Consider the following 15,420-nt stretch of genomic DNA (forward strand, 5'->3'; position numbering starts at 1 on the left):
TATCAATCATATATTGAATGCCTCTAAATGTTTAATTGCCACTCTATGGAAAAACACCTCTCCCCCCTCGCTCTCAGCCACTATCAATAAAATTTGGTCAGTTTATAGGATGGAAAGCATAACAGCTCTTCTCAAGACAAACCAGTGAATTTCAAAACACATCGTCTTCCTGGACGAATTACTATGACGCTGAGCCTCCCTTGACAACCATTTGACAAGTCTCTGTTGTTTTGATATGTACCCCTGTCATATTTAAGAAGGATCACTACGCTTATAAGTTTTAGAAAATTCTAAACTAATTTGATCTCGATATAACCATACGGGTTAACGTTCCTTTTTCCTATATTCTGATGCATAAAACAATGAGTAGAATATTTTCCTGTTCCCCTCCCCATCCCTAAATCCTTTCTTTCCCCCATTGTTCGTCTCCCCCCTCCCTCTGAAAAATAAAATCAAACAACATTTTTCTTTTCCATGAATAACATACCGAATTTTAGACAATTTATCTAAGTCTTTCTTACTATTGTGTGTAAACATTTTTGAATTTCATATGTATACAGTATATTTATACATTCTCTTGGTATGTTTCAAACTCATTGTTTTGTTCTGAAAAAAACCCTAATAAAAATTACTTTAAAAAACAAAACAAAAAAAAAAAAACATAACCAAGAGGAACCAGCACTTTCTGACCAGTATTAACGAGGGCAATGAATTGATAGTCTACACTGTCAGGAATATTGGGTCAGCTCACAAAATGGCAGCACACATTGAGTATATAAAAGGTAGGTGCTCTTTAATGCTAAATACCTCTCAGTATGACCATCTAATTTCCTAGTAGGACACCATGCTAATACTAACAAGATAACAGTAGCTAGCAGGTATGGCCAGCAGGGTTAAGCTGGGTACACACTACAGAATTTTTCACCAACTTTTTATGCCGATGAATTTTACATCCGATCGATGGTCCGATCGCTCGGTCCATGGACTGCATACACACTAGCCTTGTTTTAGACGATAAAGGGAATAGCAGCTGTCCCGTTAGCAACTTTTTACAGCCATGTTGTCATAAGCAATTACTGTAATTTCGTACTCACTGTTGTGGATCGGTCGGAAGTTTATACACACTACACAACAGAAAAGAGATTGGAACGAAAATATTTAACGGTACAACCAACCAAATGAGGCGACAATCGTCCATTTGGGCAGACTTTCGACCATCGTGTCACTACACACACTGACCCGACTTATGAACAAGCGGTCGTATGTCGGCTGGTTGAGCAGATTATTGGACAAAAACCCTGTAGTGTGTACCTAGCTTAACTATCCTGAAACAAATCCTCATTAGAACTTGCTGCCTGCTACAAAACATTAACATTACCTCCAAAGAAAACATATGTGCTATGCAATTTAATGTCATGCTTGCAGGCAAATCAAAGCAATAAAGAAACATAGTATATAGAGCTACATCCCTGCTTTGTGCGGAGGTCACGTGATACGGAATTCTGCGGTCTCTGGCAAAAAATAACATCAAATTTAGTCTTATTTCTACTTTGTTGACCTCTAAGCTTCACCGACAATCCTAGATCTTCTTCAATAAGAGCTGAGGCTTCTGGTGAAGCTCTGAGAGGCATAAAGCAGAGAATAAGAGCTGGGGACGAGGGGCCATGAAGCAGAGAAAAGGACCGATAGGGCAAAAATCAACAAGAGACTTGAAATAGCAGAAGGTTTAGCTGGCTGCCTGTTGCCCATTGCTGTCATAGAGCAAATGAACATTTGTTTTTCAACAGCTGTTAAAACTGCCATTGTATACATTATAATACACACAACTCCTTAGCTTAATTTAGTCTTAGGTGACACAGGCTTTCATCGCATATAATGATGAATAAAGTAACTTGTGATTATAGTGGGAACATCAAATACTGTATTTATCCTTTTCTGTATCAAAGTCTGTGAGGAAAAGAACAGATTTACTTTTCAGTATCTAGAAGCTGAGCTTAATCCCATGGTGAACCTGCTGTTCAGCTTACGTGATTATAGGACTTTCATGCACCTGAATATCCGTTAACAAACATGAGGGTATCCAAAGCAGGGGAGATAATGTTAAATAAAAAAGATGAGAATGACCCCTGTAGAGGTTGAAAGAGATCTTGTTAGCTGTCAATGTTTGAAGTGGTCTAATGCCAGAATGGCAGAATAGCCGCAGTAGAATGTTGAATGCCTTACAAGAGAGATCAGGCAGCATGCCATCACAAGCTGTGCTAACAGTTTCTCTGAAGGGATAAGCAGCAGAGACCTAAGTGAGCTGCTATTTACTAATACCTTTGAAGAACATGATGAAAGCAATCTATAGTATTAGATGGTAGTAACAACTCATTAACACATTATCTTGTCCACTGGCTTACAGCCATTAATATAACTTGTGGAAAAAATTGGTGGCATCATGCACACAAATGAGAATCCTTGCTGCACTCAGTGACAAAGTATTTTTGTAAAATGCCTAAAAATATGTCAGAAAGCACATACAGGGACCGATTCATTAAGGAACGCAAAGTGAATGCAATTTGCGTTTTTTATGAACAGACAGAAAACGAAAGCAGGTATTCAGCAAAAAGAGGATATCAAGAAACACTTCCACCTCAATATGGGTGGAAGTATGCCCTGCCTATAATGCACTTGCCATATGCAGATAGACACAATACGATTATTATTTTTTATATATATATATATATATATATATATATATATATATATATATATATATATATATATATCTATATCTATAACTATATATATATATATCTAATATATATAAGCCTATTGGCGTGTGTTAGTCTGTGTGTGTGTGGGGGAAAAAAACCAAGCTGCAGCGCCACCTGCTGGGCGGAGTTATTCACTGACCTACTAAATTCTTAGTGTGTGTGGGGGGAAAAAAACTCAGAAAGGGCTGAAATTTGGTATACTAACATGTTTTTAATTTGTTAATTTAATTTGTTAATTATTAAAAGTGTTTATAAAGATTTTTAAAAAATATATATATATATTTCTTGAAGGAGAAGTGACAGTTGGGAGTGGTTGGTGGTTGCCGGGGGTGACAGAGCGAGAGGAGTGTGATACTCAGGACCGCTGAGAGAGATCCCTGTGTCTGGATAGACATCTGGATAGATGTGGCGATAAAGATGAAGGATGAGGTGATGGAGAAAAATGATGAGGTGGTGACATGTGGACAAAACCACGTTAAAAAAGGGCGCTTGCATCGGGAAGTAACGCTCTTCCCCTGAGGAGGCCTGGGCTATGGCCCAAATGCATGACAAGAACCTTTTTCACACCTTAAGTAGCTTGATTTGACTAGAATGCATGAGTATCATGCACGGGTTAACTTGTGTGTATATATGTATGTGTATATATATATATATATATATATATATATATATATATATATATATATATATATATATATATATATATATATATATATTATACACACATACGAGGTATGTCTATTAAATAACAAGACTGATTAAATAACCCAGCTTTATTTATTGGTATTACAAAATTAATGTTTGTCCCCTTCAATATACTCCCCATTTGCACTAATACATCGCTGTAGTCTTGTTTTCCACTGGTCGAAGGCATGGAGCAAATCAATTTCTGTCACTTGTTTCAACATATCTGCCGTTTTCTTCTTTACAGCATCAACGGACTCAAAATGTGTCCCTTTAAGGAAGGCTTTAACTTTTGGGGAAAGATAAAAATTGCACGGTGCTAAATCAGGCGAATATGGAGGATGTTCAAGTGTAGTAATGTGTTTGTCAGTCAAAAACTGCTTCACAGAAAGTGCTGTGTGGGCAGGCGCTTTGTCCTTGTGAAACAATTCTCCACAGTTGCGGCCGTTTCTTTCGGACTCTCTCAGCTTTTGCAAAACTTCCTTTTAATAATGCTGATTAACTGTTGTGCCTTCTGGAACCCATTCTTCCAAAATTACACCCTTGATATCGAAAAAAAACAAAGCTTTTTTCATTCTTGGTGATGACTGTGTTTTCCAGTGCATTGACTGTCTTGGTTTCCGGATCGTACTGGAAGATCCAGGTCTCATCACAAGTGATTACTTTATGAAACAGGTTTGGATCTGTGTCAAGTTGCTGCAGAATGTCAACATAACATTCCTTGTGATGTTCTTTTTGCTCTGGTGTGAGAACCCTTGGGTCCATCTTTGCACAAACTTTCGTCATGTTAAGATCCTCACGCAAAATTTTCCAAACGGTGTCTTTGTCAATGTTCATGGATTCAGCTATAATTCAAAACACTGAGTCGCCGGTCTTTTTGTACAATCTGATTGATTTTTTTCTACATTTTTTTGGGTTCTTGAAGTGCAAGGTCGTCCAGGGCGTTCATCATCTTCGACATTTTCACGTCCCTCGCTAAATCTTCTGTGCCACTCAAACACACACGCACAAGACAGGCAGTCATTCCCATATGCCATAGTAAGCATTTGAAAACATTCTGTTGGTGTTTTGTGCAATTTTACAAAAAATTTCAAATTGACAAGTTGTTCAACTTTTAAACTAAGCATTTTTTCAGCACTCTACAGAAAACACAACCAAATTAAATTGCGACTTACAATCAACTGAACGTCAGAGTGCTGCAGCTTGTCATGCAGGTTCAAGGTTACTACGTATGCAGGTATAACAGGTTCTGACTGCTTTGTTTACTAGGTGGAATCACAGTCATTATTTAATAGACATACCCCATGTATGTATATATATATATATATATATATATAGTCCCATTAGAACACACAGACTAAAAGATTATTGTTAATTACCTTAAAACCTGTTAATAATAGTCCTAAAGAAAAAAAAAATCATGTCAGGATATTCCTAATGACTGCTCTACATAAAATAATTTTTTACAGTTGCTCTTGATTGCAAATACATTCAAGCATGAATATGCGACCGGTGTAACTGATAAATATCTGAGAAATGCCCAGAGCTTGAATAAAATTTGAATATGTGTACGCTCAACCTTGGCCCACCCTTAATGTAAAAAACTCATATGACCCTTCCCTCTCCTATGAAATGTTCTTTGCAATTGGATGTACGTGGGGGGTGTATAGTCCCTTTCTTAGCATGTGCAGTGGAATTTTACGCAAAATAAGTCACATAGCAGTATTTACGTTCCTTAATGAATTAGGAACGCAATCTATACTGATATTCCAACTGGCAGCCTCTAAAGGTTTGTTGTGACACAGCATAAACACTACTGTTTGAAATAACTATTGAATACATCCCTCTTAATGGAATACTTAAAAAGCATTGATAACAATAAAATGGAAGCGATGTAGCAAAAAAAAAAAAATCAAATGTTGGAACAATACCTGTTTCTGCATACTGGTATAACCATGAAAAACAACAATACATGACAAATTGCACAAGCTAGAAAGCCAAAGTGGCAGAAAAATTCTGTTAACGCTAACTTTTATGAGACATTTTATTGATTTCAAATGATTAAAACATACTTAAAATATCTTGCTATCTTCTAGAGTTAACTGACTGGCTCTTGGAACTCCACATCATATTGTCCATTTTTGAACAGGCTACAACAAATAAAATTGTAATCAATTGTTAAAAGCTGGCAAAGAAATTCCCCAAAAATTAATTTTGACACACTTACTTAAAATGGGATTATGCTCAGATAAGTGAGGACTCAGTTCAGAAATAAAATGTAAGTATAGTACCGGTTTCTCCAACTAGCAGAACCACATAGCTGATTTATTGTAAACAGCACCAGGTACACCACTTATAGAGATACTGAAAGGAAATGTGGAGTGGACATAATTTGAACTGAAAGCTAGTGTATGGAAAAGCTGAGGCAGGGAGTGTGCCACTGGCTGACAGCAGGGCCTCATGGGATGGAGCGATGGAGCGATGGGAAGGGGTACCTGAAGACCCTTATGCTCTTATTTGGTCTTATGGCTCTGGGGGATGGGGAGGAAAGGGTCTAAAGAGTCACTGTACAGCACAAGGTGTGTGATCTATTAATAATAATAATAATACAAAAAAAAAACAAAAGAACCTATCAATGTGTTTTTACTAAGCAACACCACTGAGCGTGTGATTTTGGTTTAAACTAGTCAGTCACTGAACTTTAAATCTCAGCAACACTTTACAGAATACTGACCCTGCAAGTACTATGACCGGTATTGTGAAATGGTTATTGGTATTACAGACTCTATAGCCTAACATATGGGATTCATGACTATGATTAGCTTGTCATGCTTAGTCACATGACAAGCCAGTCAAGAAGTACCCTGCTCCCGGGGCTATGTGAATATGTTATACCAGTAATAATCTGCAGAGCTCTTTAGTCAATATTCACAGGAAGCATTTTCCATATATCATGTTTGCGAAACATAAAATCATGGATAAAATACAGCAAAACATTATGTAAAGAAGTAATGGTGTGAATTCTTGCATTTTCATATTTCTTTCTCATTTAAACTACATACGGCTTTTCTCTTGCAAAATAACTTCTGGAGGTTTACTACAATGTGTATAACTTAGATCTGTTGAAATGTCTATTTATTAGCTGTATTAAACTCCCAGCATTACCTTCCACACATCCATAGAGCAGAACTATACAGAACCATGGAAGGATCAAAGAGGCCATATTCACAAAAAGGCCACAGTGAGCTTTGTTGTGACAACCCAGTGCTTAATTGTATTGTTCTGTGAACCATGAATATTCATTGCAGCTAAACAACAATTAAACGCTCTGTCACCAAAGCATGTAAAGCAGAGGGGAGGGCATTTCTGACCTGCAATCTGTCAGCCTGGCCGCTACAAGAAAAGTGACAGAGAGCCTTAGTGAGGAGGAGTTAAGACATATGAAACACAATGTTTATCCAGGAGGAGTGTTACTGCAGGCAGTGAGCAATTAAGTGCTTTTCAGCCTGTTAGAAGCTGGCAGGTGTTCTCACATTAGCTGGCAACTCCTCTACTGCACAGCTAAAGCGATAGCACAAAACGTAAAAACAAAAGTGGACAGGTTAATGTCTTCAGGTTAGATTTACCTACTGGGTTATCAAACACATCAATGTGCAATATGTGGGGTATCAATACTTTTATAAGATGCCCCCCATTGTTTTTCCATCTTTACCCAGGAATGAATGAATTTCTGTAAAATACCAAACTTGTTTACTGCATTTTTCTTGGGAAAACGCAAATGAGATTTGGCTGTATTCCTAAGCTTGTGAATGACAAGTCTATCATGTGGGAAGGAATATCTTGTTATTGTGTGTTCCCATAGAAATACTTTGCACTAAGATGGTATAAAACAAGAGTTTACACTTGAGTTTGGGAGAATATGTTTGGAACCATCTGAAACCCTGCTATGAACAACCTACCTGTATCATATGTTTTGCTATGCTGTCTAGGAAATAAAGCCTTCCACCTTCAAGGAAACCTGACCTCTGATTTACTGACTTTCAACCACAATACATTGTATGTTTGTATACTTTCACAATAAAATAGTTTTGTGCTCCCACATGCTGCTAGTCCTTTTCCCCAAGGCAGGTTAGTTCTTTTCTAACATAGTTTTAAATATACATATTACTCAGATATCCAACCATAGATAGCTAGTGTGTAGTTGCTGAACATGTGGACATAGGCAGCAGCAGTAAAAGCTATACTTTGATCAAAAAAAGAAAAGAAAAGTTACCATTACAAGATTTTGCACCTGCTGTAGAGCAACTAGACAAGCTGAGGTCAAAACCCAAAGATTCTCTTAAATTTCTGGGACACATTCATTTTCCTAACTTCAAACCTTTTTTAAATATATTTCAAGTTTCAGACAAGAACACACAGAGCAGGGCTGAAATACCTCATGTGATAATGGTCCCTACACATTTACAGATGGTTCCTAACTGTCCCTGAATTCTCTGGCTCTCCATCCCTAAAGGTAATTTTACTGTAGAGGGGGAAAAACTGCTCTCTTCCCCAACAGTATACTTGTACATCATGCAGTAAAAGTGAACTGCATGCTTACGGGTAAAAGCAATGAAGCTGCAATACTGCAGCAACAAACATGTAAACAAGTCTCTGTATTATATACCATGGCCAGAATGATCAATTTAAGTCGAGAACAGTATCTGATAATTGCTTCCTGGGTGATCCCACCACTTTGATTCATAACTAATCTAAGGCCCGGCATACTTTTTTTTTATACTAGGTCATTCCAAATATGGAACATAGACAAGCAGGCATTTCCAATGTTGCTGCAATATATTTAGGCTTCAATTGTGCTGTATATTAGAGTCGTTTACATTCAGAAATAAAATTAACTTAAATATGTTGCTGTATTGCTACAAAACTCGCAACCAATACTTTCATTGCACAATAATTACATTTTTTTAGATGTTTAAATAAAGGAGGAATTATCACCTCTCTCAAAAGTTCATTATAAAAATAATCCATTGCTGCGAGTTGCATTAATTAAACATTCATTCAATAGCCTCCAGCTATTTAATCTAATAAAGTATTGTGTAGTCTTGTACACGTCGCTGTCAATGGACAGCTTTTATAAATTGATAAATTAAGAAATTCACCTACAACAAAACTTTTCTGTGTTTCCAGTGCAGTTCAGTGGAAGCTTGAATAAACTGAAAATGTAGAAACACCTGGTGGAATAATCCTGTAGGTGTCCCTGAAGGCTTCACAGGTTTAGCACTACACTTTCTTCTGCCCCAATGTCAGGCTGTTTCAAGCACTGAGTGGTGGTGCCATGAGCTTCCCATTCACATGCTCTAGTCAAAAAGGCCCACCTTAAGCAGGAAAAGGACTGCTGGACCCGTTTGAGCCTTTGTGGGGGAGAAAGGGATAGCTGGATCAAGGAATCTATGCATTTTATAATAATGTAGCAAACCGTACAAAAAAACTTTAAGAAAGCAGTAACAATGTTTGCATGCTAAAGTAAATTAGCACATATTTGATTTTAACATTAACAATTATGTATTTGTAATGTCTTCACTGTGATAAGGGTGTTACCTGGATAACGGTCTGAATCTTCACCCACACCTCAGCCATGTCATACAGCTTTATATCTCCATCTTGCTGACTTGTGGGGGAAGCCACACTCTGCTGCAGATATCCCAAAACCACCGAATTGGCAGCTGCCACAGCATTAAACTTATCAAACAGAAGCTCCAGAAGTTCCAGGAGAAGCCTATTTAAGGAGTAAAGAAAATAAAATGTAATTTGGAAGCACTGCTGATACTAATTGATAGTGTAACCTAAAATACTTTGAGAAATGAAGCTAATAAAAATGCCTAGGGCTATGCCAATGTTTAGCATAATTGTAAATATAAAAGCTTGTACAGTATGTTGTGAGTCCTTAGGTTGTGGTTTAGGCACTGGATGATACAAGTACAGAAGCGACAATTATAAAAGGAGGGTGGAGCATACACAAACCCCACTTACATACACAAATGCAGAGTTTCTGCATTGTTGACTATTCCGGCATTTTTTCTGATTTTAGCTAAATGCGTCTTCTTATAGGTAGATAGACTGAAGCTAAAAATGCTCCTCATTTTATCATGGCATTGAAGCTTTAAACAGAAAAAAACTATACTAAAACTAAACACTAGCCTGAGCCTTATAAATTAAATAGTAATCCTTACATTACCTAAAATTAGTCCAAGTCCTGAATCAATACTGATCTTTAACTACAGCCAAAGCAGTCATCTAATCCCAACAAAAAAACCAAGCTAAGGTCCCTTTGCTCACTGGCGTCAAAATACATGCTTGTACATGCTTTCTTTAGTGCTAGTAAAAGCATGTAAATAGGTACGGGAAAGGGACGTATTACTTCCAATAACCCTGTACACGCTAGCATATCAAGTCAGGATCCAGTGGGTAATCATCCAAAAACAAGTCCTAAAGAACAATAATTACAAGTCATAAAAGAACACATTAGCTCAATATCTAAAAATATAATTAACTGCTTAACTGGACTAATTTGCATCAGTGGAAATGTTAAACCCCATATAAGAAAATCTGATACCTTCTACTTTCAGAATACATTTGCCAGTTTCTCCTCTTGGTCAGCAAAGGGAATTGGTGGCATACTAATATAATCTTTGCCCTGGGCCCAATAATGTGTTTAAGTGCTTCGCTAGATGTTGATATGTAAAATGTACATACAAATCATATATATTTCATACCATCTATGCCACAATGCTTCAAGGTGATTATTGTGAAGCTAGTCAATTAATGCAGTGCAACAGGATTACTGACATTAAGCCTGACACAAAAGATTCATTCTCATTTGTTAGACACACACTATGCCACATTATGGAAAATCTAGATTCTGTACAGTAATTACAGTAATGCTTCAATTACACATATTTACCTCTTTGTGGCAAATATACAAAAACACGTCTGCCACAATCTAAGACAAAGACACACATTTAAATTGTAATTGTCACTATGCCCTGACTAATGTATATGGTAAAAATTAACCAGTAAATACAAATAATTACTATATTAATACAACTTACACAATTTTCAGACACAAAAACATTTAATTTTGTTTTGCTATCAAAACTAGATGCGCATCCCCATAGAAAAACATCGGTCACAGACCTCAAGTATCCTGTTACGATATGCAGTGATGCAAAACAATCAATAATAATAACAATCATAAGTTATATAGAGAATTTAAACAAACCAGTGACTTTTGAAAACCAGACATCTCCAGTCAAAATGTGACTTTAGGATACAGGACACTACTGAATAGTCAGTAAATGACAGTAGCCCCTAGGCTGCTCTTCTTGTCTTTGTTTGTTGAAATGTATGACCTGATTTGAAGTGACTAGTACTCCTCAACCTCATCACCAGGAGCAGAACATGGTTTTGACGAACAATTCTGCTTTTCTACTATAATATTCTTAGAAATCAGTAGTTTGAGCAAATCAGGAAAATAAATTGATTAAGTCCTAAACAAAAAGCTTTACATGTTTTGATAGAAACTGCCAAGCAATATGGAAGTCTAGAGTTAGATTTAATTATCATTATTATTGTATATTTATATAGTACAATTATATTACGCAGCACTGTACAGAGAATATTTAATCATTTACATTGAACCCTTGGTGAGCAAAATCAGATCAAGACCAAACAGAAGGGGTAACAGGAAGGGAAAAATCATTACAAAAGAGCATTATTCACAGATTATTCCACCTCTACCTCACCAAGCTACCTGTTTCCCTTTCATACCCTTTTCATGAGATCAATATTTACAGCTCACTGTTGGGCTACAAAATAAGCAGCTGTAAGTCAGAATCACTTGTGCTTCACTTTTCTAATGTTGTAGAAAACTACTGGAGATAAATTTGTAGTTTATAAGGTGCTATTACCTAGGATTATTGATCCCAAAGGATTACATCCAACTATTCCATGCCAATCTCCTCCCCACTTATATCCACGATGACAGTCTACCCAGCTTACAATATTTCTGACATTACCAGTGCAACTCCCTAATCAAAATTAATTTTCACTACAACCATTATGTAATACGTTCAAGGCAAGAAACTAAGACTCATTAAACAGATTCTAGCAATACCTGCATTTTCCCAGGAGGACCGGGTTTAGTTATTTCTCTATAAATATTGCCAGGCTTTTCCCTTAAGCTGTGTCATATTTGGAAGAGTATAGCAAAAAAATCTCACTTGTATATGTTTTTTTTTTATTCTTATGAGTGCAAGACACAGAACAAATCTACAACAGTGCATGATTTGGAGATTACCTGGACATAGAGCAAAAGTTATCCTAGAAAAATAAAAAGCAAGACCAAAGGAAAAGAAGAAACATAAGCCTACCAGTGCAAAGAAAAAAAAAGTGAGAAAGTACTTTCCCTACAGTACTGGAGACAAACGTGTGAAATAAGTCATTTATATTCAGTAGGGAAAGAGGCAAAGGTTCATGAACCATTAAGAGCAATCTTGCAATCAATGCACAGAACATAGGCGTACACAGTATCACCTGCACAGCCCACATACCATACCATTGGCATAGATGTTTCCAAATTGAAACTGTAATCCAATGTTTCAACTAACATGCCTACTACTTCCAAATCCCTGAGGAACAGGTAGCCACGTGAAACTTTGCTTTGGAACTCCTGTTACCCATGCTTATTGGTGAATTATTTATACACGCAAAAAAGGTGGTCAGAGACAACAAAGCTATATTAACTGTCATTTCTGCATACTAGTTCTAGCTTCCAGAGATGCTTACAGACAACGCGGGCCACATATAATGATTTAACAAGGCAAGGTCTTTAACCAGGGGAAAAGGATAGTTATCACCTTAATTTTCCCCCAACTCAACATCCAACCTCAATTTCCACTTCAGAAGATCTTGTCAACTTTAAACATAAAAGTGAGAAGATCAGACATGTCATTTAACAGCAATGCCCCGCTATCCAATATTCTTCACTCTCCTCCTCACCAGTATCACTCAACACTGCTGGGGTCCTCCTTACCAAGAATCCCAGCTGTGCGAGGAGGGTTGTACATAGCATTAAATAATTAGCTACTGGTAACATATACCAAAAGATATCAACAGCTGAAGGTGGATATTAGTGTAAAGGATCTAAAAATGTAAGTATGAAAATGTTGTTGTGCACTTGCTGTGAGGAGGGTGGGTTCGGGTATTTCCAATGACTAGCTACCAGGCACCTGGCCACATAGGGGACCTGAACAGAAAAGTTATCAGAAAATTTATGTAGGCATTCAAGTAGTTAGCGCGGAAGAAAAGACCAGCGGTCTTTGTAGATGGGTGTCCGTACAATATTGGTGAGAAGGGAGACTATGTTGTCCCTGAACACGCCCATTTTGAGGTACATTCGCCAGATATGGGGAAAAAAACCCAAAAAAAAAAAACCTCTCCACGTCTTCTCCAGCACTGCAAGGAGGTTGTGCCAGACTGCCGCTCTGTTGTCTGGTTGGTACTACCTCTAATGGATGATATAGGAATTTTTTGTGACGTGTGTCGAAATTGAAGATTTTGACACCCTTTCCGTTATTGTTATCCATGTGTACTCATCTGAAGGACTCCTCAAATATGATTCACAGCTCAGATAGTGTTTTAGGGTAATTGACTGTTTTACAGTTGGTAATAAGTTGTAGAAAGATGAAAACATATATTTTGAAAATTAGCTGTGATAGCAAAGAGACTCATGCTGTGTCAGGGATCTAGCAATGTTTGATTTAGGGAGATTAGAAAAGTAAGCTCTTAGCACTTTTTACTTCCTAAGTGGAAGTTATATGTGCAAAACAGTTTCTAAAATCTATTTTGCAACTATCACCTCCCATCCGAACGTTCACCGTTTTCACTATACACTCTGTAGTAGAATGTATAATGCACTTTCCTGCCATGAATCACATATATGTGACAGGCAACCCCAAAGATGGCAGAACCTTCAGGGGAAGTGCTATATACACTGTAATAGGGTCTATTTAGCACATAAAAAGTGTTATTAGCTTATAATAACAATAATAATGGATAGATCCTGGAAACGACATGGTACAATATCTATGCGTAAATTGTACTAAGATTACCTGCAGCCTTCTCTTGCACATAAAAAGAATATTAACAGGTAAGAGTACAAAGCACTCCGCTACATTGTCCCTTTGTAGAAGGGTTATACTCACAGACTATTTATAGAAGGAGTTATGGCCCAAAAATAGAAGCAGAGTGCTCATAAAATGTGAATGCACCTAGCATTTGTTTTAACGATCACTGATCCAAACTAGAGCTACTTACTAGCCAAAACATGTCAAAGCTAATGGCCAATAACAACAGTAGAAAAAGATTGAAAACGATTTATTGAAATAGCACCAAATGGTGTACCATCATCATCATCTATTTAGTGTCAACACTATATTCACCACACTGTAAACAACATACAAAAGCAATAGAGCAGAGGCAGAAAGAAACACACTCTAAATCTTCACTTTTCCTTACCGTGGCTGATTTTCCTGGGTCACGTTTTCCCCTCGTTGATAACCACTGTCAGCCACTTGAGTGGTGGATCGTTTTACAATCTGTTTCAGCTCCTGCTCTAGGCGCTCCTTTATGGCTTTCACAGTCTCTGGGATCTTTTTCAGCTTTGCCAGACCCTTAATGAGAATTCCCATAAACACAATGCTGTTTTCCTCAGGGTCAGAATCAGGGTCTTCTTTTATCTCCTGAAGATTCAACTCCTTCACTGAAAATAAAGAAATCAGTAAGTGCACCTATTCCAGACATGCCTGGTTAGAAGACTTTTCTGTTACGCTTTATTACAATAAAGTATATGTTAAAACCCAATACGTTAATCAATGAACACAATATTCCCCACAGATGTAATGGTTTAAGAGCGACAGACATTACAAAACCCACTTTTCTCTGCAGGAATAATTGCTTTGCAGAACTGCTTGAGAGAAACTTGACAAACTGATACTGCGCAGGACAAACAGGCACACAAATTGCTTTTATAAAGATGTTTCTTTTAGGCAATTGCAGAAGAGTAAATAATGTAACAAGATACTATTTAAATGAAATACATAATTAATTTTGGAGTCACATTGATAACTTTTTTGAATTTTTAGTTTACACACACATATTCCTATATTTACCAAACAGGTTTTCCACTTTAATGCTTTGTACATGTCCTCCTGCAACTGCTACTAAATGTGCTCCATCATACTTCTGGCTTCTGTCAGAGATTTCCACTAAAATGTGTATCATCTAGGCAGAGCTGCTTATTTTCAGTGCCCTTGGAAACCACACAGCTCATCTTTGCACATAGACCGTATTTTATTCATGGAACAGTTTGGTGTCATATCAAAGATAAATTAGCCAACTCTGCCTAGAATATATACAAGGTTTAGTGAAATTTAGTGAATTAAGCAAAAGATAAAGGAGTGCATACAGTAAAAGCTGCAAGATGACATGTGCAAACCGATAAATCAAGATCTTCCGAAGATGGAAACCTCCTTTAATAGCTTTCCACTAGTCTTTATTTAAAGGGATGAAGTTCAATAGAGCATTAATAATAATAATATTATTATTATTATTATTATTATTATTATTATTATTATTATTATTATTAATAATAATAGTAGTCCTCTACAGTTATGAAGTTTGGGCTGGGCCCATTTTAAAATACTTAATTTTTGGAATATTAGCAAAACACATGACAAAGTAATTACATGTCCTTTGTCTTTCTTTAATAGTAGTAATGTTTTTGTTTACATAAATAAGAAATATGCATAAAATGCAAACAAGAAGAAAAATATAAATATAATACTGCACTGTTGTACAGGTAAAAAAATACCAGTTGTGATCATCCATGTTTCTTGCAAGAGGAGACAAAAATATATAT

At 36.8% G+C, this 15,420-nt stretch overlaps 1 protein-coding gene across 1 annotated transcript in view; it reads right to left on the bottom strand.

Annotated features, from left to right (window-relative positions):
- Window positions 1-15,420, bottom strand: part of EXOC4 (exocyst complex component 4) — a 356,359-nt gene that overhangs the window by 303,145 nt on the left and 37,794 nt on the right. Inside the window, exons 6-7 of the mRNA XM_075208546.1 lie at window positions 14,019-14,262; window positions 9,042-9,219 (exon numbers count right to left, since the gene is read on the bottom strand). Of these exons, the coding sequence (XP_075064647.1) occupies window positions 9,042-9,219; window positions 14,019-14,262 (422 nt within the window). The remainder of the gene's footprint in view (window positions 1-9,041; window positions 9,220-14,018; window positions 14,263-15,420) is intronic.

The sequence above is a fragment of the Mixophyes fleayi genome, chromosome 4 (genome assembly GCF_038048845.1).
Source record: "Mixophyes fleayi isolate aMixFle1 chromosome 4, aMixFle1.hap1, whole genome shotgun sequence".
NCBI lineage: Eukaryota > Metazoa > Chordata > Amphibia > Anura > Limnodynastidae > Mixophyes > Mixophyes fleayi.